Genomic DNA, 22,077 nt, shown 5'->3' on the forward strand with positions numbered 1-22,077 from the left:
GTGTAGTCATTACGGTAAATAGTGCCGTAGTGTTTACAGGAAGTGAATGAAACACGAGGAAATATAAAAAGTGAATAATGTCAAAGCCGTAAACACACACAACTAATTTGCATCTAAAGAACATCAGAAAATAGTCCAAGAATATGGATATAACAAGTGGTCTATGGGGCGGGTTCAGCATTGAGGAATTGTACAAGCTAGATCAGTGCCATAATCGCAATCAGGACAGTAGTAGATCCAATGGCTCTGAGGAACATCTTTGCTGCAAGCATCACAAGTGAAGGTTGTGCAGCCTCTTTCCATTGAGGAGGAATAAAAGAGGGTAAGTGGGTGATTGTGATCCACATGTTTGATGGTGTTGGGCAAGAAAGCACATCCAACATGGAGGTTGAATTGGCAAGTGAGGCAATGGTAGGTAAAAGCAGTGCCATAATCACCACAGGCATTACAAGTGAACTTGGAGTCATGGTTAGGTGGGCAGGGAAGAAGGGTGAGCAAGTGCTGAGAGTGAGAATTGTGTTCAAGCTCACCCGGAAGTTCAAAGCAGGATTTGTGAAGGAAGAAATCACATTTGGATTTGCTGCACTTGTAAGCTGAGCCTGAAAGGTCTAGCTCACATCCCGAGCAAATAATTTCCTCTTCCTCTTTCACATCTACCGGACGTAAGGGGTGGGAATGGCTGGAATGCTTTATGCATGGACGACGGAGCAATAGAGAATGCCTGAACGTTGTTGCCATCTCTCCCCTTTTCTATCAAGGTTCTGCATTCAAATCCATCTTTTTGCATGATTATATATAGAATTTTTCTAGGTATTGTCACTCACAAATCTTTTTGTTATCTGTATGGTGGAAACCAGATGAAGCTATTAGTTGTTTTCTTTACTTGCAGATCTCTAGGCCAAGCTGGCATATATATAATAAGATGGCTTAAAGATTACACAGACTTCACCAGCACAAGTGTTTCATTTTGTGACCATCTAGGGTAGGCAATTTGAAGTTTTCGCACTTGACTTGTGGGTGCTTTAATATTTTAAAAACACTGAGTAGCCTTGTTTTAATTTCTTTGATTCTACTGCCCTGGAATTATGGGTCCACATCTGGAAACACCAAGTGAAGCTGCTTCTTCAAGTAAATGAATGTGAACATGTGTACTCTGATCCTTTTCTTGGGAAACTAAAGATCAACAAGTGAGAGTAAACGAGAAGCATTAGAATTTATAGACTAAAATTTGTATTTCTCTGTAACCAAGTTTGTCTTCAAATGCTGTTTTCTGCTGCGATCAGTAAAATCAAACTCAAGAAATTTCAATCGTATATAACTCTTATCAATTTTTCAAAACCAATTTTCCATTGTTGAAGTTTTGTTATATTTATTTGATTTAAAGTAATTTAAATTTATTTAATTTACATAAAATTATAAATAATTTGAATAAAATGATTGATGAAATTGAGAATTTAATTCCGTGAATTAAATAATATGATCTAAAAATACTTGTTTTAAATTGATATGATCACTCAAATTTTGATTCAAAAGTTAAATTAAAATAATAATTTTTTTTAATAAAATCAATTTTTTGATTTAAAATAATTTGTAAACTACAAATTGATCTAATATTGTTCTGCATTGAGACCTGTCATACGGAGGCTCTTAGATCAAATTCATATTAATTTGCAATTCATGAATCATTTCAAAATTAATCCTTTATAATTTTTACCCTAAATTTTTCATTTTTTTTAATTAATTAGAGTTTATTTGAGAAATCATAGAAGTGTTGGCTTTTTTTTTAGAAAATTGGACAATTTATTAATAAGTATCAAATTGTAAGTACATCAAAATGTTTTCATGAGAGAACAAAAATACAAATATAGATAATTGAAAGCTTCAGTTGAGAAATGATTTGGGTAGAGAAAAATAACATTCTGGATAGTAATTATTATTATTTTTTTTTAATTTTCAAAATCATACTAGAAGAAATTTTATAATTATTTATTTATTAAAAAATATTACTATACATAAAATAATATAAATAAAATAATTTTATAAAAATATCACTGCAAAATTACACACCATAATTTAAAAATTTTAGTAAACATTTTTTATTAATTATTTTTTACTATATTTAAAAATGCATATTATTATCTAATTGACTATTAAAGATTAAATTATTTCAACTTGAAAATAAGTAAGTTAACAGGTTAATAAAGTTAATGATTAATTTCGACGATTAGAGATTGGCATATTAATTAAATCAAATTTTAAAAATTAAATTCTTAATCATTAAAAAAGCAGAAACTAATTTATAATTTTTGAGATGTTTCAGGAAATTAATCCTATTTGTTTGTATGTTTAATTTCAATTATATACAAATCAATAAAATTAAAATTCATATTCATTTTAGTTAAAAAGAAGAATATTCCCTAATTAATTAATAGAAAAATAACCAAATTTTATGAAATGTCATTTTATAGGAAAGTTGAAGAAGCCTACCACAACCCCAACAATCAACATCAACATCAACAGATTATTATGATTTTCTTTTCTTTTTTTTTTTAGGTTTAAATATTAGTAAATAGAACACTTAACCATTTATAAAATGAATCAATATGTAGATTCCTCAAAGTTGCATCTCATTTTATAATGGTTTTCATTAAGTTCTCTTTCTCGGTATCTTGCTCTATATTTTATAGAGTATAATTAAAATTATAATGTAATTATAATTATATTATATATTTGATTACCTTATTTATAAAAAAAATAACATAATAAAATGATAATTACATAATATAATCAATTATATTTAAAATAGTGTAATAATCATTATATACAAAATAGATGTAATTCTAATTACTTATTTTAATTTTTTTTATTTATTAATTATCAACACTACCACCATCACTGCTACGATTACCATTGCCCTACTATGTCACCACTACTGCGGCAATCACCACTACCACCACCACCACTATCATGTTACCACTATCACTATTATAATTACTTGACCACCGCTATTACTAACTAGCCATTGTCACCTCTATCACCACCTAGCCATTACCATCACCACTATCTCATCTTGTTACCACAACTATCATCTAACTACCATTATTATCGTCACCACCACCACTACCATTTAACCACTATTATCACTCGACTACCAATCATTACTGCTACTATTACCATTGCCTTACTATGTCACCACTACCACTATTACTATCGCCATAACCATCACCATCACCACCACCACCACTATCATGTTACCACTATCACTATTATAACCACTTGACCATCGCTATCACTATTTAGCCATTGTCACCTCTATTACCACCTGGCCATTACCATCACCACTATCTCATCTTGTTACTACCACTACCATCTAACTACCATTGTCATCGCCGCCACCACCACTACCATTTAACTAAAGAGATTGAATGATTTGTGGAATTCTGACTTGATTTTTATTGATGTTGTAGTGTGAATATATATATACAAAGAATGCTAAGAATACAAGGTAACAAATAAAAAAATGTTCTAATTTACATAAGCTGATATTGTGCCTGATATTATGCTATTTTAGAGGTGCTGATATTGAATTCCTTTGATTAAGGAATGAAGATTCATTCTTCCTTTATACGCCTCATACCAATTGCATTGTTGAAGGAACATGTTCAACAATCAAGCTACCATCCCGAACTTGGTCCCGGATGAAGTGAAAATCCAACGCCACATGCTTTATGCGGCTATGATAGACTGGGTTCTGTGTTGTGTAAGTGGCACCAAGATTATCACATTTGATGACTGGTGACCTGGGTAAGGAAATGCGAAGTTCTTGAAGTAAATTGGTAATCCAATTAAGTTCTGCAGCAGCGTTGGCAATAGCTCTATATTCTGCTTTTGTATTAGAATGGGCTATAGTACGTTGCTTTTTGGAACACCAGCTTATTGGAGAAGACCCCAAGAATACCATATATGCAGAGGTTGAAGTACGATCATCAGGATTTCTTGCCCAATCTGAGTCAGCATAGGCGTGGAAAGAAAGAGTAGAATCACAATGCAGCAGAATTCCAGAATATAAGGTTCCCTTTAAGTACCATAGAATTCTTTTAGTAGATTGCCAATGGAGCATGCTAGGCTTGTGCATGAACTGAGACAGCTTGTTAACTGCAAAGGCAAAATCAGGACGAGTGAGTGATAGATATTGCAGAGCACCAAGTAGACGTTGATATTGAGTGGCATCTGTGGCTGCTGATCCATCATCTAACTTGAGCACAGTAGTGGAAGATAGAGGTGTTGCTGCACTTTTGGATTCCATCATGCCAAATTCATGTGGCAGATCTATGATATATTTTGTCTGAGTTAGAGTGAGACCAAGATCGGTATTGCAAACTTCAATTCCCAAAAAATATGTGATAGGTTGTAGATCTTTCAAGGAAAATCTGGATGATAAAGCCTGAGAAACATCCTAAATTGATTGAGATGAAGAACCTGTCAATATTATGTCATCCACATATACTAGAAGATATAATAGTTGCTCATTCTTGTGGAGGACAAAGAGAGATGAATTTGAGTGAGTGTTGACAAAGCCATAGGAGATTAAAAAATCTCGAAGAGTAATGTGCCAAGCACGTGGAGCCTGTTTGATTCCATAAATGGCTTTGTTTAACTTACAAACATTATTTAGCATCAACAAATCTAGGAGGTTGATCCATGTAGACTTCATCTGATAAGTTACCCTGCAAGAAGGCATTGTTGACGTCAAGTTGGAAGATCGGCCAGTCATGCTGAGTGGCAAGAGTTAATATCAACCTTATTATTGTAGGCTTGACTACAGGACTGAAGGTAGCAGTGTAATCAATCCCAAGGCATTGGTGGAAACCTTTGGCAACAAGCTGAGCTTTGAAATGATCAAAGGAACCATCTGCTTGCTGTTTGACTCGGTAAACCCACTTGCACCCAACTATGTTTCGTGAATGATCTGGTGGAACTAAGGTCCATGTATTATTTCAAATAAGTGCATCAAACTCTTCCTCCATTGCTTGATGCCATGGTGGACTATTGACAGCCTGTGAATATCTGTGTGGAACAATAGAGAGACCAGGAGAAACAACAAGTGCAGAGTAATCTATTGGTTGCTTTGGTTTGAATATGTTATGTTGGGATCGAGTAATAGTGCGAGGTGGCTCAGGATGTGGAAGACTTACCTCAGTTGAAGAGGTTGCAGGGGGACTCACGTTCGGGGCACGAGTGAACTCATGAGAAGTAAATGGTGGTGCTGATACATGCTGCGGTGGACTAAGCTGTGATTGCGATAGTGAGGAAAGCTCATCTTGTGATGGATTAGAGATAACAGGAGGAACAGTAGGGACATTTGACAATGCGTCCACTGGTGGAGGAGGTGAGTATTGGACTACATCATTTGTGACAGTAGTATCTTGAGGATCAAGCCAGAGGTCTATTTTTGCGGTAGTTATTCATGGCTGATTAAGGGAGATAGTAGAGAAAGGAAATGTGTTTTCCACAAATAGAACATGTCGAGATAGGTAGAGTTTGTTTGTTATGGGATCAAAACATTTGTAACAATGGTGACTAGTTGAGTATCCGACAAAAACACAGGGTGTGGACTTTGGAGCCAATTTGTGAGGTGTATATGGTCGTAGCCATGGATAACAGAGACTACCAAAAATGCTAAGTGTTTTGTAATTTGGTGTCTGCTTAAATAATTTTTCAAATGGGGAGTTGTAGTTCAGAGTTTTAGTTAGCATGCGATTTATGAGATTGACTGCTATTTGATAGGCATGACTCCAGAATTTTAAGGGAACTTTAGCTTGGTGTAATAAGGTGAGAGAGCTCTCCATAATGTGACAATGTCTCTTTTCAGCAATGCTTACACGTTGGGGAGTGTAAGGAGGAGAATAGAGATGCTGGATACCATGTTGAACCAGTATGTGATGCAACCCATCATATTCACCTCCACCATCTGAATAAACAGCGAGAATAGTAGTGGCAAAATAACGTTCAACCAAGGCTTTGAAATTAGTAAAAACTTATGAAACTCCAGATTTTTGTTTTAGAGGAAATAGCCAAGTATACTTAGAGAAGTGATAAAAAAAATGACATAGTAACGATATCCTTGATCAGATACGATAGGGGATGGTCCCCAAACATCAGTATAAAGTAGCTCAAGAGGATGAGAGTTGGTAAGAGTGCTAGTAAAAAATGGTAACTTGTGACTTTTATTACATAAATAGGAATTACATGAATCCAGTTGTGAGGATGACACAGATAAGTTTGAGTGAGCAATAATATTATTCAAAATGCGTAAATGAGGATGACCTAAACGACAATGCCAAATAGATAAGGAAGGCTTTGAGGGTTGAGAGAGTAAGACTGCTTGCTTTGAAGATTGATAGAGTAAGACCGCTGGTTGTGATGTAATGGGTGCGCTAGTCCATTCATATAACCTTGAGTTACTCCGATCGAGAATGAGAGGAACCCCCGTGCTCTAATCCTTCATAATAAAGTAAGATGGAAAAAATTCAAGAGAGGTGTCATTATCAGTACATAATTTGGATACTGAAATGAGATTTTTGTGTATTTGGGGTGCACATAAGACAACATTTAATTTAAAATTGTGTTTGGGAGCAGATAGAGTGGTGGTGCCAGTGTGTGTGATAATGATACCATTACCATCGCCTATGATAATATCATCTGAGCCTGCATATTCAGAGTAAGCTTGAAGATTCTGAATGTTTTGTGTAACATGATGAGAGGCTCCAGTGTCCATGATCCAACCAGGTGCAGGAGATGTCTGCCGAGATGTAAAATTGGCCTGAGCTTCCAAGGCATTGTGAGAACGAGAGCGACAAACTTTTGCCACATGACCATATTTATCACAAAGTTGGCATTGAACACGTTGAGAAGACCAATTGTTTGCGTTGCGCCATCCTGAATTGACATTAAAATTTCTATTGTTGTGTTGTGAGTATTGGTGAGGATTGTAGTTTTGGGAAAAACCTCCATTTGTTCCACCATTCTTGCGATTATTGTTGAAAGTAGCCTTGTTGCCATTGAAAGACCTATTTGAATTGGAATTCTGTTGTCCATGCTGGGTGTGATGAACTGAAATTGTCTGAGCATCTTTCTTCAAGGCTTCATGAGTGAGAAAATTTTCATGTGCACTAAGCTTGTCATAAAGTTCTTTATAGGTGATTGGATGATCACGAGCACAAATAGCTGCACTGATTTCTTTGAACTCTGGGCTAAGACCACTTAGTATTTTGATAATAAGCTCGGCTTGTCCAAGAGAAGAGCCTACAAGAGATAGCTCATCGGCGAAGCTACGAATTTCACTGGGATATTGAGCAACATACTTGGTCCCTTTCATCACATGTGTGAGATTCTCTCGGAGACCATAAATTCGAGCTTGGGATTTATTGGCATATGTAGTGACTAGCCTCTACTATGCTTGTTCTGAGGTGGTTGCAGATGCAACCATAGATGCAATGGTAGGATCTACAGAGGCCATAATAGCATTCCGGAGGAGATTATCTTGTCACTGCCATGATTTATATTCTGGATTTGCAATTTGCTTATTGTTGTCAGTGATAAATGGTGAAGGACATGGAAAAGTGCCATCAACGTATGACATTAAGTCATAGCCAAGGAGAAGAGTGGTAATTTGGGCTTGCCAGGTCAAAAAATTGCCACTGCCAGTGAGTTTTATTGGCAGTTGTGAGGTTGGATTATGGGTAATAAGAGTAGCTGTTGTGTCTAAGGAGGTTTGGGTCATGGGTTGGACAACCCTTTGTGAGCTAACTGTTGGAGGTGGGGACTCAATCATGGTGATAAATAGAAGATAGACAAATAGAAAACCAAAAACTCGCTAGAGCATGAGAGGCTCTAATGCCATAAAGAGATTGAATGATTTGTGGAATTCTGAGTTGATTTTTATTGATGTTGTAGTGTGAATATATATATATATATAAAGAATGCTAAGAATACAAGGTAACAAATCAAAAAATGTGCTAGTTTACATAAGCTGATATTGTGCTTTATATTATGCTATTTTAGAGGTGCTGATAATGAATTCCTTTGATTAAGGAATGAAGATTCATTCTTCCTTTATATTAATTACTACTATCACTCGACTACCAATTATAGCAGTCATTACCACTTATTATTAATACTATATAAATAAATTAAATATTAAAATAAAATTAAAATAAAAAATATCATTACATTAAATCATTTATATTTTTATTTTATAACTAAATATAGAAATGTAATGACAATTATATTACCTTACAATTTTGATTATATTATATAATTAATTAGATTGCATTACATTACGCTTTACTAAACATAATCTTATTAAGCTGACTGAGATGGATTTTAAAAACCAGTCAAGGATATTTTGTATTATTTTTAGCCTTAATTCTAGCTGAATTATTATTTTGTATGTAGTGATCCAGATTTTATGGATTCATGTGTTGTAAAAGTTAGAGTTTGTAAGGTTAGGTATTGACTCTTTGTTAGGGGTGAGTGGATTTCGATTCAAACCAAAAATCGAATCGAATCGAATCAATTCGGTTCAATCGATTCGATTTTAAAATTCAATCAGTTTGGTTCGGTTTATATTATAAAAATTTCGGTTATTTTGATTCGATTTGATTTTGAAAGGAAAAAAATTGATTAAATCGAACCGAATCGAATAATAATTTTATATATTCAAATCGAACCGAAATTGATTTTTGAATTGATTTATTTTTATGGGGAATTTATGAATTATATTTAATTATATATATATATATATATAAATTGTTTAATTTCATTGATTAATGATTATTAGGTTCAAACCAAAGTCAAAATTAGACCAAATAACTTGAAAATCAAGTTTAAATTAAAAAATCAATCAAAAATCAAAACTAATCGGTTTGAATTGAACCGAACCGAAATAGAGCGGTTTAATTCTATTCGATTTGATTTTTTATCTATTTTGATTCGATTTGATTTCTAAAATATATAATTTAATTTTTATAATTTAATTTAGTTCAATTCGGTTCGATTCAGTTTGAATAGAATGCTCACCCTTACTCTTTGTAAAGCTTTGATATAAAAGCTTCTTTTGTAACTTTTCTCGAAAATGACATTAAACACAAACCTTAAAGATATACTCCTCGACATTGACTTTGACTTAGTGCATTGATCAAGAAAAATAATTTTGAAGTAATCAATAGAAAATTCAAACCCTAATTGCTAAGAAAGGGCTCAATTTTTATTAATTGAACTAACCGTATTAGGTTTAATCAATTTATTTTAAATTCATTTAATTAATGAGATTTGAATGTAAGTAATTTATATAAAATTTGAAAATATCTAAATTATGGCTTGACTCCAAAAGTTGGCAGTGCGACTCATCAGCTTGGTCCTTTTGCTACCGCAATCAACCTTGCTCCTTTGATACGGACAAATTGTAGTAGGGCCTAAGAGATATATATATATATATATATATATTAGAATTAGGTTTTGAGAATTTTAAAATTGTAATTTATTCTTTTTAAAATGATAAAATTTTAATATTTATTACTTGTTTTATTCATCAACATAATTTTATATTTATTCTTTTTTTTTTATTATATGTGTTGTATGTGTCAGATTTGTGATTGTCATAAAAAAAATCACAAAAAAAAAATATAATTAATAGTGTTATAAATATTGACCCATTTATAAGAGTCAATAACTAATTAAAACACTAAATTTCTCATCATTTACAGTTCACATTTTGCCAACCACAAACTAGAGGGAAGAAGAAGGAGAAACAGAAAGCGGAATTGAGGAGGAAGAGGAAATTCTAAGAAAAAGAAAAGAAAGGAAAACAAAAGCTTAAGAAGAAAAACTACTCAAGCTTGATGTCTTCGATCCGCTATAGATAAAGTGAGTCAATATATGCAGCTTCCTTGAAGATGCCTCTCAAGTTTCTAGTAGTCATCCTTTCACATGGCAGGATTATTCCTCACTTCTCACACGTTAATAAAAAGACACGAACCCATTCTATCATCAACCACCCAGCTTCCTTTTCTTACTTGTTTCATTGCTCAGAATTTAGCTTTGGTTTTGTAATAATGGCCTTTTCTTGTTCTTCCATTGCCCCTCAATTGAAGACATATGACGGGTTCATTAGTTTTTATGTCAAAGATACCCGTGATGGTTTTCTCAGCCATCTCCAAAAAGAATTGAGCCAAAATGTGGATGAAAGCCTTGAGAGAGGAGAAGACATCTCATCATCCCTTTTGGCAAAAATTGAAGATGCCTATCTCTCAATTGTCATTTTTTCAGCGAATTATGCATACTCTTCATGGTGTTTGGACGAGCTGGTCAAAATACTTGAATGCTCCAAAGAGATGAAACAAATGATCTTACCAGTTTTTTACCATGTAGATCCAACCCATGTTCAAGAGCTGGAAAGTAGCTATGGCGATGCACTTGTCAAGCACAAAAAAGATCCCAATTATAATTCAAACAAGCTGGACAGTTGGATGAATGCTTTGAGGACAGTAGGCAACCTCTCAGGCTGTGTTTCAAGGAATATTAAGTAAGTTTTTATTAAAAATTTGTATTATGCATTTTCTTTAGGTTTAATTAAAAAAAAGGTTATTTTACGTTTTTGCTGATTGGGAAAATTTTTTAAAATAAAAAATTGGGATAAAATTAAAATATAATAAAAGATTTGGCTTTCATTACTGTTTTTTCATTTTTTTTTTCTTTATATGGTCAGGCCGGACGCTAAATTAATCGAGCAAATTATGAATCACACCTTAAAAAAACTAAATGATCGTGTGATTCCAAGTGATTCTTATGATGATGGCTTGGTGGGTATTAACAAACGCGTCAAGGATGTTGAAGAATTATTATGCCTTGAGTTAGTAGATGTGCAGTGTATTGGAATTTGGGGAATGGGAGGGATAGGAAAAACAACTATTGCTAGCAAGTTATTTAAGCAAATTTACAATCAATTTCAAGATAAATGCTTTATTGCAAATGTGATAGAAAAATTAGAAAAATACACCTCATTTAATCGAAAACTTGAAGTTCTTTATAATGCATTGAACGATGGAGGTTTAAATATAGGGATGCCATCTGTTTTATCCTCTGTCATCATGAGAAAGCTCTCACGACGAAAAGTTCTCATTGTTCTCGATGATGTGAGTGATATGGATTTGGAGCCAATTGAATCCTTAATAGGAAAGCATGCTATTTTTGGTCCAGGAAGTAGAATTATTGTAACAAGTAGAGATAAACAATTGCTCAAGAATCTGGATGCCAAAATATATGAAGTCAAGAAATTGAAAGATGATGGAGCCCTTAAGCTGTTTAGTTTCCATGCCTTCAAACAAAATTTTGTGAAGAAAGAGTTTATGGCCTTGTCAAGCAAGGCAATTGGTTATGCTGGAGGTAACCCACTAGCTCTTAAAGTTTTGGGATCCAATTTATTTCGCAAGAGTATGGAAGAATGGGAGGATGAATTGGAGAAACTAAAAGATATTCCTGACAGAAAAATTCAAAAAATATTGAGAATTAGTTATGACGGCCTGGATCAGAATGAAAAGGAAATATTTCTTGACATTGCATGCTTCTTCAAATTGTGGGATAAAAATAGAGCTATAAGTATATTAGAAGGTTGTGGGTTCCATGCAAAATGTGGAATAAGTGGGCTCATTGATAAATCTCTCATAAGCATTTCAGGAAATAATACATTGCAGATGCATGACTTGGTACAACAAATGGGTAAAGATATTGTTGGTGAGGAGAAAGAGATTGGGAAACGAAGTAGATTGTATAATTCTAAGGATTTATACAAATTATTGAACAAAGATATGGTAAGAACCAAACATATTTGCTTTCATTGTCTCTTTGTAATTCTTATTTATATAGTTAATGCTTATTTGCTCTTGTTTTATTTTTTAGAGGACTAAAAGAGTTGAAAGCATTTTAGCAAACATGTCCCAGATTGGATATATCGAACTAAGTTCTACAGCTTTCGTGAAAATGAGTAATCTTAGATTACTCAAATTATACTCTAATGGTCAGATCAAACTAGTTCTTCCTGAAGGTCTTGAATCTCTCCCTGAAGAGCTGAGATATTTGGAATGGGAAAATTATCCTTTGAAATGTTTACCATCAAAATTTTGTCCAGAGAATCTTGTTGAACTTCACATGCCCAGAAGTCAACTTGAACAACTTTGGAATGAAGATCAGGTTCAATTATATATATATATATATATATATATATATATATATATATATATATATATATATATTATCAAGTTCAGGTTCCAATATACTACTTTATTCTTGTCTTCTTGTTATGTGTAGTTTGCTGAAAATTTGAAGGTTATTGAATTGGCGAACTCTGTGGATCTGATCAGAATTCCACACCTGTCTAAATCCCCAAAACTAGAGGTTTTAATTTTCGGAGGCTGCACAAAATTGGTTGAGATTCCCTCATCAATTGGGTGTCTCTCTAAACTTTTGATCTTGGATTTGGAATCATGCATCAGCCTCAATAGTATTCCTGACACCATTTGCAATCTCAAATCTCTTACAGAACTTAACGTAAGTGGATGCAAGAATCTCAATAGACTGCCAGAGAACTTGGGGAATTTAGAATCTTTGAAGAGGCTTGATGCAGCTGAAAGTGGAATAACGAAACTGCCATCCTCCATAAATCAATTAAGGAAATTGGAACTATTGGATTGCTCTAAATGTATAAATTTGGTTAAAATTCCCTCAACTTCGTTAAATGGATGCCTCCCTCAGCTCCATGCATTGAAGTTGAAATCGTGCAAGAACCTCAAGAGTATTCCAAGTGGCATTGGTGAGTTGATATGTCTATATCAGCTTGATTTCAGTGGATGCTTCAAACTTTCAAGTCTTCCTGACACTATTTGCAATCTCATACATTTTAGAATGCTTGTCGTAAGTAAATGCTTGAATCTCGGTGGATTGCCAGAGAACTTGGGAAATTTAGAATCTTTATGGATACTTGATGCAGATGAAAGTGGAATAACGAAATTACCATCCTCCGTGAATCAATTGAGGCAATTGCAAATATTGAATTGCTCTGGATGTAAAGGTTTAATATTGCCTTCTTTGACAGGTTTGACCAGTCTGCAGAGTCTTAGGCTGGACTACTGTAAGATTTTCGAATTTCCCAACAGTATTGGCTCTCTATCCTCACGGGATAGATTAAGATTTCGTAGGAATGGTTTCAAGAGCATACATGAAAGCACTAAACAACTTCCTAAGCTGTGGAGTCCTGATTTAAGAGATTGCAAGAGACCTAAAGTTTTACCAGAGTCTTCATTGTCATCTCTTCATTATTATTTATGTGCATCAAATTGCACGTCTTTGGCATCTGCACCAATTTTGTTCCTACTTCAAGTGAAAAATGGCCCTCGAGGTTCGGTTCGCTATTTACAATTCGAAAATTGCATCAATTTATATGAAGTTTCATGTAAAAATATTATGGAATGTGCATTGGCAGCACAACTTCAGGTATTTCTCTGGCCTTAGAAAACCCTTATAATTTTCTCTAATTAAATATTTATCTTACAATATAAATTATGGACAATTTTATTAAACTTAATTTTTTTTTTTGGGTTTAATTATGTAGTCAATGGTCAATAACTGTCGTGTTAGTTTACGAATTGCCGGAAGTAAAGTGCCGCGGGGGATGAGGTATCGGAATAGTAATGGATCTTCTTTGTCTTTCTCACTTGACGGGCCGCATGACTTGATGGGGTTCTCTTTCTGCGCTGTCCTTGATCCTAAAATTCATCCTTTTCCCAAATTTGCGACTATTTATTGTGAGGCCCTTTTCACAGGCGAGTCTACACGAAATTCATGCGAAGCATTCCTTGAGTCTTTCTATGGAAGCGAATCCCAATCAGAAAACGTGTTACTTTGGTCTACACCAATCACAAAACGTGACATTCTGGATTCCATAGACCGTATCTGCAAGGCCTCATTTCAGTTCTTCGTTCAATATTATGATGGTGGGAAGCAGGAAATAAGCGAGGAGTTGATAGTTGAATGTGGGGTTCATCCAATATTCAAACATAAGAGGAAACCAAGAGGGAAGACGAAAGACGAAGAAAAGTAAACTCTCTGTTTGAACTTGCTTTCCTTCGTTTGTTCAGTTTTCTGTCTCTTCATGGATTTGCATTGTCTTTTAACACGTTGGTAAGTTGTACTTTCCTTCCAGAATAGATTTTTGACGTTTGCTAAATTATATAAATGGGACTAAATGCAATTTAATTTATTTGCAAGAAAACCTGCGACATCGTAGTCTGAGGAAGAAGAACCCATGCGGCTTCTGGGGTTCAAGCGCCATTTCTGACGCCATTAGAGCTCAGTGCGAGCTTCCTCGTCTCCTCCGAAAATTCCTAGTTGCACCAAAGTATATACACCCAAGCAATAAGAGGACTCATCGGATCCACCAGTTATTCAATGGTGGTGCATGCAAGAAGTTCTCTGTCTCCTCTAGCCGTCGATAAGTCCTCTGCTAACCAAAGTTGTGGCCAGCAAGCCGACAATTGAACAAAGAGAGGTGTGACACAGAGAGGTAAGAAATGATCGGAAACGTACTCTAAATAAGGTATAGGCGAAATTCCATAACTCATAATTTTGATTTGGTCATGTTGTGTAATTTTGATTTGATCGTGGAAGCGTGTAAAATGTAAAGAAATAAAGCAAACACACAAAACACCAATATTTAGGTGGTTTACCCTCTCAACATAGGGCTACATGTATAGGCATGCCATCTTCCACTCTCATCAATAAATAAATCATCATTACAAATTCATAATTCTACTACCCATCAATCCAATTACACCCAAGAGATCCCACAGCTCATAGTAAATATATTAATTAGTCCCTCTTAGTCTTCTCTAGACATAACTCAATATATTTACTATTACAATACTACACCACAAAGAGTGCTTTCAACTATAAAGGTAAGAGCCATTTCACCAATAAACAAGAATTCCTTCCTCTTGAATTCTATGTCCTTACTCCACCTTAGGCTGAAACATCTCTCCACTGCAATGGGTAAGTGCCATTCATCAATGGGCAGAGTCAAATCCTCAGCAATTGACAAAACCCCTTTCTACAATAAGTGACAGCCTCACTCCATGGGCTGAGAGCTAAATAACTTTTTTCATCATTCTCCTATTTATAGTGTTAATTCTCTTAATCTTTATCTGATTAGGAGTCCTATTCAATTTAGGAATAACACTAAAATAAGAGTTCTCTCAATCTTTATCTGATTAGGAGTCCCACTCAATTTAGGAATAACACTAAAATAAGAGTTTTACTCATTATAGGAAATATTTCTCCATCCTGTTGAGGAATATTTCTCCCACTCAAATTAGGAAAAGATTTGTCACGACCCAACCTATGGGCCGGACCGGCACTAGGACCTGGGCCAGCCTAAAGCCCCCGAGGCCCGTAGTAAGCCTAACTATTCATTAACCCAACTTTAAGGCCCATTTGAGCCCAATTTCAAGAATTCAACCGGACAGAGTCCAACCATAAAATGAACCTTTCAACGGGGAGTTTTTGACTCACCCAACCTGTAAACACAATATATATCAAGTGGGGAGCTCAGCTCACCCTCCACATACTCATAACAACATAAAAATAAATAGGAGCTCAACTCCCTCATCCAGTCCATCAACATGCATAAAATAATAAGTTTACAGGTCCAAAATAATAATTTATATTACAGACCCAATTTAATAAATACTTCTAACATATGTAGAAATTCTAGAAGTTTATAGAATTACACAAACATGAATAGACGACCTGCGAGGGAGAAAAGCAGGTTAACCTCAAAAATATCCTCCTGTGGCCTGGAAAAATATTGAACAGGAGTGAGCGTTCGACTCAAAGAGTAAAATATCAATTTTAACCATAATCTCTATAACTATCTAAAACTAATGCACCCTGTAGAGTGAAATGCAACATCAGCAATAATTTCACATCACAACATCAAAAAGGTAATTTGGAGCACTCACACACCCATTAATATCAATCATAATATATGGGAGCTGATCCCCTATACAGCTCTCTTAAATCCAACCTGTGCCAGCGAAGAACTCAAGCCGGACTTTCGCTTAATAAACCAAATCGGGGTCCCAGCGAAGATCTCAAGCCGTGTCTACCCGTCCTATCCATAGTCAACACCACATCACACACACGCCAACGCACGCACACTGCTCCAAATTACCACAACAACATCCATGGCACTTTAACAGTTATGAATGCAACATAAAACGTGCCTAGAGTTTAACTACATAGATACATACATATAAGTGATGCATGGGCATGCTTGAACATATAATAATAGTGAAATTACAATTAAAATTAATATTTTACTCACAGACTTGACAGCGGTCACTGTGGCGGCTGGGCGGAGGAAGAAGGCTGTCCCGACTCACCTGTCAATTTTATTACAATCATTTAATAAATTTAACTCAATACAAACTTAAGAAAAGACCAAATACGTCCTAAGTCATGCCGAAAATCCGGCAGAGTCTCCCCTATACCTAGGACCTACCCAACCTGCAAAAGGGCTCAAAACGCACTTCTATATTCACAATCCATATATCCACAACTCAATCACATCTCACAGCATCCAAATAGTCATCCATCACAATATGTAAAATTTCAAATAATTTCCTAAAATTCAAATAAAATAAAATATCAATATTTACCCAAAAATAATAAATTTAAAAATTAGGGGTGTTACAAGATTTCTCTCCAAATCCTATTAGAATTTTGAGTCATAATTTCAACAATCTCCACCTTGACTCAAAATCCATCAACCATCGCATACCTCAAATTATTGGGTGTCATCAAATTATCAAATCTCCATGTTTGAGTTTAAACCCTTCAAATCATCAACTCTTCAATCTTTATCTTGGGTGTAACTTGCTTTATTCTTCAAAAAATCTTCACGTCATCAACTATCTTGATTTTGTATCAAGAGCTCCATCTCAATTTAACTCTCTATCACCACCATTATTGCATGTGCGATTTTCTACATGTAGCAACAGCTCCACCTTCAACCAAACTCACCAAGATCATCCCCATGCTCTGATATCAATTTGTTGTGCACCGCAAAAAGCGTGTAAACTGTAAAGAAATAAAGCAAACATACAAAATACTAATATTTACGTGGTTCACCCTCTCAACATAGGACTACATTTACAGACATGTCATCTTCCACTATCATCAATAAATAAATCATCATTACAAACTCATAACTATACTACCCATCAATCTAATTACACTCAAGAGATCCCACAGTACATCAAACTGTTCATAGTAAATATATTAGTTAGTCCCTCTTATTCTCCTCTAAACATAACCCAACATATTTACTATTATAACACTACATCAGATTAGGAGTCACTCAATTTAGGAATAATACTAAAATAAAAGTTCTATTCATTATAGGAAATATTCCTCCATCCTGTTGAGAAATATTTCTCCTACTCAAATTAGGAAAAGATTAGTTGCTTTTGGTGCCTTAAAACTTTGATCTAATCTCAAAAGAGCAGCCTTATCATAATACACCAAGACTTAACCCCCCATCTGTTTTTCTAAATGAAGAATTAAAATTCAGCAAAAGTTATTTTTTCACTCTCACCAATCCACCATTGTTGCCATCATCATCAAATAAACTAAACGAAAAAAGATGGTAATTATCATTTCATTGCATTGATTTCATTTCCGTAATCCAACATAAGAAGAGCATGATCTCCATTGCATCTCTCATTCCATTACTTTGTTTCTACGTTCCATCCCACCAAATATAGCTATATTACACTTGTAAATTTTTTCTAATACTGCAGGAATGTAAGTTAACATTTTGAACCTTCTTTTCCTTTTCCACCTCACAAATGCAGAGGATGAAATGATGAATGTACTCTAGATGTTCATATCTTCCTAGAGAGTTTTATGTCACCCGATACAAGTTAGTTTATTTTGTTGTTAAAGAGGAAAGTTTTGTGTGCAAATCCTTATAATTACCTATTAAATTTAACAGGAGAAGAGTTATCAGAGGCTTTGGTTGGTTGAAGTCAATTTGGCCATTTCACTACCTAGTTTTTGATAGGAGCACCAATGACTGTTATGATGTTGGATTTATGTTGTATGCCATTGATAAGCATGTACATGCATGCTCAAACATACATGAGCACATAAGCATACATTACTTGAATCTACACAAAGGCACTGCATCCCTAGCAATCCATTGTAATTACTGCGTGAATTCTCGCCCAGGTAATATATCAGATACAGCTTCCAGAACCTGCAATATTAGGTAAGTGAAGCTTGAACATCAGAATCATGCCATTATATTTACACGGGGAGAAGGATTGCAAACAATAAATATGAATCGGGTACCATATTTATAATACATTACATTGTAAATTAGAAGAAATGCAACTTCTTACAGAAACTGAATTGATTAAAATATAATAGGATGAAGAAGCCGTCAAATTAAGGAACTTGTTCAAGAATTTCTTCAAAAGCATGATGGATGCCCAACAATATTTGGAATGAGCGAGCATCTGTTCACTCTCAGGTACTTGTAGCTCGGAAACTGGACTGTAATAGCACTGCTGCTTGTATATTAACATTTGTGATATGCATTCGTCGCGGTGTTTCTTTTGATCTGTGCAGTGTTTCTCTATATCATGTGGAAATTGTTAAAAAAAAAAAAGGCTGACAAATTAGTACTTCATAGTCTTCTTCTTAAGTCAAATTACAGCAGTTTCTGGGTTAGGCTGAGGAGTTTCTACATGGTTAAACTCCACTGCCATGGATCATGAAATTGGATTTCACACAACAAGATGTATAGTCTTTGTTTTAATTAATTCTGAAACTCAGGAAATTGGATTTCACTTGACAGGATCGATGAGGATTCATGTATCTTAGACTATATGCAATTATATGGGGTCATTTTAAAAGCCATTATAGTTCTAGGGTTTATGTATTCTATTTTTCTTTCAGAGGCACTGTGGTTCGATGGAATTTGCATTTATTTGAAAAAAAAAAAAGAAAAAAAAAACTTACTTAGGCCTAATGCATAAAGTGTGTTCACCATACATAATGCATAAAGTTTTAATTAAAAAGTGAGGAGAAATTAGATAGCAAAGTTAGAATGGGAAACTAGTTAGCCAACCTCAACCTGCAATTCAGCATTCCAGCCACGCACACCTATAGCAGCTCTCCAATTAACAACCACAAAACGCAGGTCCTCAGATCATGTTCTGCTCGCATGCTCATAGCCTTTGGATGTATCTGCACTTGCAACAATTGCCACTACTTTTTCCATGTCTCATGTTGTCAATTGCCTCAACAGATCACTCACCCATTTGACCATGTTCACCCAGTTGCAACTACTTTCTTCATATCTCACATCATGATTTACAAAACCATGGGCTGGTGGAATTTGCATTTATTTGAACATTTCCGTGAATCTCATTCTTTTTTATTGGAGTCCTGTAGTAAATAGTAAATTTTAGTTCGATAAATATCAATGATAACTTGGCCTGACCACCGGTTTTAGCCAGGAAGCTGTGGTTCAAGACTAGTCCAGGGGATAAACCGAAATCGGATAGGTTGATCAAACTCTCAGTCGGTTCTGGTCCGACTTAATTTTTTTTTAGTTTTTTATAATTTTATTTTCAGTTCGAAAACGATTTAGCCCATACAGCTCAGCCATTTTTTAAATATATATATATATATATATATATAATTTGAACCAAATTAAAACGGGACCATCGATTTCAGTTTTGAGCCTTAAGAGAGGTTATTAACCGACCCCTGTAACCCATTTCAGGACGAAACTAACTCATTGAACTGTTGACTCTAGCTGATCTGAAATTTGACTTCAGCTGATCTCCATCCATTTGAAGGGCCGAACCTGGCCAGGCCCAATCATAACTCAATAATATACATATTTAAAATAAAAATGCCATCTATTTTCCAAGTTGCAATTGCAAGAGCCGAAGATAAAACGACATCGTTTGCACCACGTTTAGTGGCCCGCTGGGCTTGAGCAGACAAAGGCAAAAGCGCAACTCAAGCACGTTTCATCTTCTTTGCGCCATGAAAAATGAACCCTTCTCAATCTGCCTTATCGTCGCTAAATGACAACCTTCCATATCGTCAAAGACCTGTAACCTCATCATCTTTTTTTTTTTTTTTTTTGCAGTTAGTTTATCTTGTTAGAGTTTCAGGTTTTGATTAGAAATTTACAATCTTTCATCCTCAAAAAATAGTGGGTCCGTTTATTAACGTTAGCAGGAGATAAATAAACGAAAAGAAGGGAGTCTTCAATTTCCAGGTTTAACAAATAATGCAAAAAAAAAAAGATTGAGTGAGCTGCTTCTTCTTCTTCTTTTAATTCTTGGGTTCCATTGAGTTAATTAACGAAATAATTGTCAGTTTCAATTAGCAGAATTTTGGCTTCCTTAATCCCTGAACGACTCTGATTTCTGAGAAAAATTAAGGGGATTCAAGAGGATGAGTGATTTAGGCTTTATGAAAGTGTTGTTGACAGAGGTTCAGTTTCTAACTTTGCTATTGCTACTCAACAAGACAGACAAATTCTAGATAATGCTTCTCATACTGATTCTACAGTGGCCCATCCTGCTTCATCTTTCAGGACCAATGGTGCTGCCACTGTTTTGCTATTAGAAAGCCAGAGAAGGGATACTTCTGTAGAAAACAATAATGTTCTGGTTATTTGTTCATCATCCTCTAGCAGAAGAGCTGATGTTTCAAGAATTTCAGAAATGGACAATGGTATGGAAGTCAATTCAACCATGCTCCATTCTTCTTCATCTTCCAGGCGAAGAGTCGAATTTCCCAGAGTTTCAGACGTGGATAATGGATTGTATTGCGATAGTACAAGGAGAAGGTTGACATAATACAGCCCTAGAATGGAGCACTCAATTGATAACCTGTTCCTTGGCTTACCGCAATTTTTTATTGTTCTTAAAATTTAGGTGTCCTTATTTCTCTGAGCTGATGTTTAACCAGTGTTGGGATTAGCATAGGGGCATTAAAGTGACAGAATTGTTGAAAGTGTTGACAGTAAATAGTTGCAAATTTGTATTTCCTTTTATGGAAGCATCTGATAAAATTGTCCGCCTATTGGGAATACAATATATTTTTTGGATACATCGTAAGGTCTTTCTTTAATCTAGGGAGCAGTCCTTTAACTGGCAAGTGTATTAATTGCTGGTGCAAAATTCGTTTGTTTTTGTTCGTTGCTTAGTATTATCCATGTTTAACAGCTTAGAAGTTATTGGTGATTTCGCCCTTCTCTTTTTTTCTTTTTCCCTTCATTTGCTTTCCCACTCTTTTGATCTACAAACTTAACACCTTCTAATCATATTTCAGCCTTATCAGTGGTATGTTCTAATTGTTAACTACTAGCTACTCTTTTCTATGTCTTGTGACACTATGCTTTAATCAAAATTATTTAGATCAAACTGTTAACCAGAACTCTTAGTGATGCTTTTTTCAAAAGGCGATGCCACCCGTTGTCTGGTTTTGAGTGTGGATCTTTCTAGCCAACCCATAGTATTATACTGCCAATAGATATACAAATTGGTGGCTTTTCCTTCCTATTTTGTAACATATTATGTGCATCAGTTCTACACGGATGGAAGTACTGCCTATCTACTTGTTGAATTGCACAGACCCTGTTCGTACATATTCATGTTCAATGCATTTGCTTAATCATTATTTAAGGCCATATATGGATGCTTGGCATATATAAATTTTAGTTATTTCATTTGGCTAATTAAATAATGGCGAGTTGATTTGTGAAACCTTCCAAAACAATCTAATGTGAGCGGTATAGTTAAATCCCACGAACATTGGAATGGTATAGTTTGTTAGAGGACTCAAACTGATGAGGTAGAAAATGAAGTGAGGGATTGAGAAGAGACTTCTGTAAAAGAGATGAATTATCTGGAAGAAGAAAACCCACTTAAGATG

At 34.8% G+C, this 22,077-nt stretch overlaps 2 protein-coding genes and 1 long non-coding RNA gene across 4 annotated transcripts; 1 reads left to right on the forward strand and 2 right to left on the reverse strand.

The window, feature by feature from the left end:
• Positions 1 to 62: 62 nt before the first annotated feature.
• LOC110669339 (protein VACUOLELESS GAMETOPHYTES-like) lies at positions 63 to 872 on the reverse strand. The gene has a single exon (XM_021830969.2). The coding sequence runs from the start codon at positions 736 to 738 to the stop codon at positions 175 to 177; it is 564 nt and encodes a 187-aa protein (XP_021686661.2). The 5' UTR covers positions 739 to 872; the 3' UTR covers positions 63 to 174.
• Positions 873 to 10,243: 9,371 nt separating this feature from the next.
• LOC110669311 (disease resistance protein RPV1) lies at positions 10,244 to 19,073 on the forward strand. Of its 2 annotated transcripts, XM_058135645.1 has the most exons (8): positions 10,244 to 10,585; positions 10,769 to 11,870; positions 11,959 to 12,249; positions 12,367 to 12,868; positions 13,151 to 13,548; positions 13,667 to 14,151; positions 14,323 to 14,617; positions 18,343 to 19,073. In XM_058135645.1, the coding sequence occupies exons 1-7, from the start codon at positions 10,395 to 10,397 to the stop codon at positions 14,339 to 14,341; spliced, it is 2,988 nt and encodes a 995-aa protein (XP_057991628.1). In that variant the 5' UTR covers positions 10,244 to 10,394; the 3' UTR covers positions 14,342 to 14,617; positions 18,343 to 19,073. The 2 variants fall into 2 exon arrangements, with proteins under 2 accessions (XP_057991628.1, XP_021686606.2); XM_021830914.2 differs by having other exon boundaries at positions 12,367 to 13,548; positions 13,667 to 14,235.
• On the reverse strand, positions 15,677 to 19,762 carry LOC131173356 (uncharacterized). Its single transcript, XR_009143664.1, has 3 exons — positions 19,247 to 19,762; positions 16,892 to 18,370; positions 15,677 to 16,493 (listed from the first exon to the last, which is right to left on the reverse strand). It is a non-coding gene; the product is annotated as an uncharacterized LOC131173356 (long non-coding RNA).
• Between the last annotated feature and the right edge of the window lie 2,315 nt (positions 19,763 to 22,077).

This window comes from Hevea brasiliensis, chromosome 14 (genome assembly GCF_030052815.1).
Source record: "Hevea brasiliensis isolate MT/VB/25A 57/8 chromosome 14, ASM3005281v1, whole genome shotgun sequence".
NCBI classification, from domain to species: domain Eukaryota; kingdom Viridiplantae; phylum Streptophyta; class Magnoliopsida; order Malpighiales; family Euphorbiaceae; genus Hevea; species Hevea brasiliensis.

What these genes read in the sequence shown, in the direction of transcription:
- LOC110669339 (XM_021830969.2), bottom strand. Translation starts at nt 738, where the DNA reads ATGGCAACAACGTTCAGGCATTCTCTATTGCTCCGTCGTCCATGCATA.
- LOC110669311 (XM_021830914.2), top strand. Translation starts at nt 10,395, where the DNA reads ATGAAACAAATGATCTTACCAGTTTTTTACCATGTAGATCCAACCCAT. An exon ending in AATTATTGAACAAAGATATG is followed by an intron (nt 11,871 to 11,958) that starts GTAAGAACCAAA and finishes TTTATTTTTTAG; the next exon opens with AGGACTAAAAGAGTTGAAAG. An exon ending in AACTTTGGAATGAAGATCAG is followed by an intron (nt 12,250 to 12,366) that starts GTTCAATTATAT and finishes TGTTATGTGTAG; the next exon opens with TTTGCTGAAAATTTGAAGGT.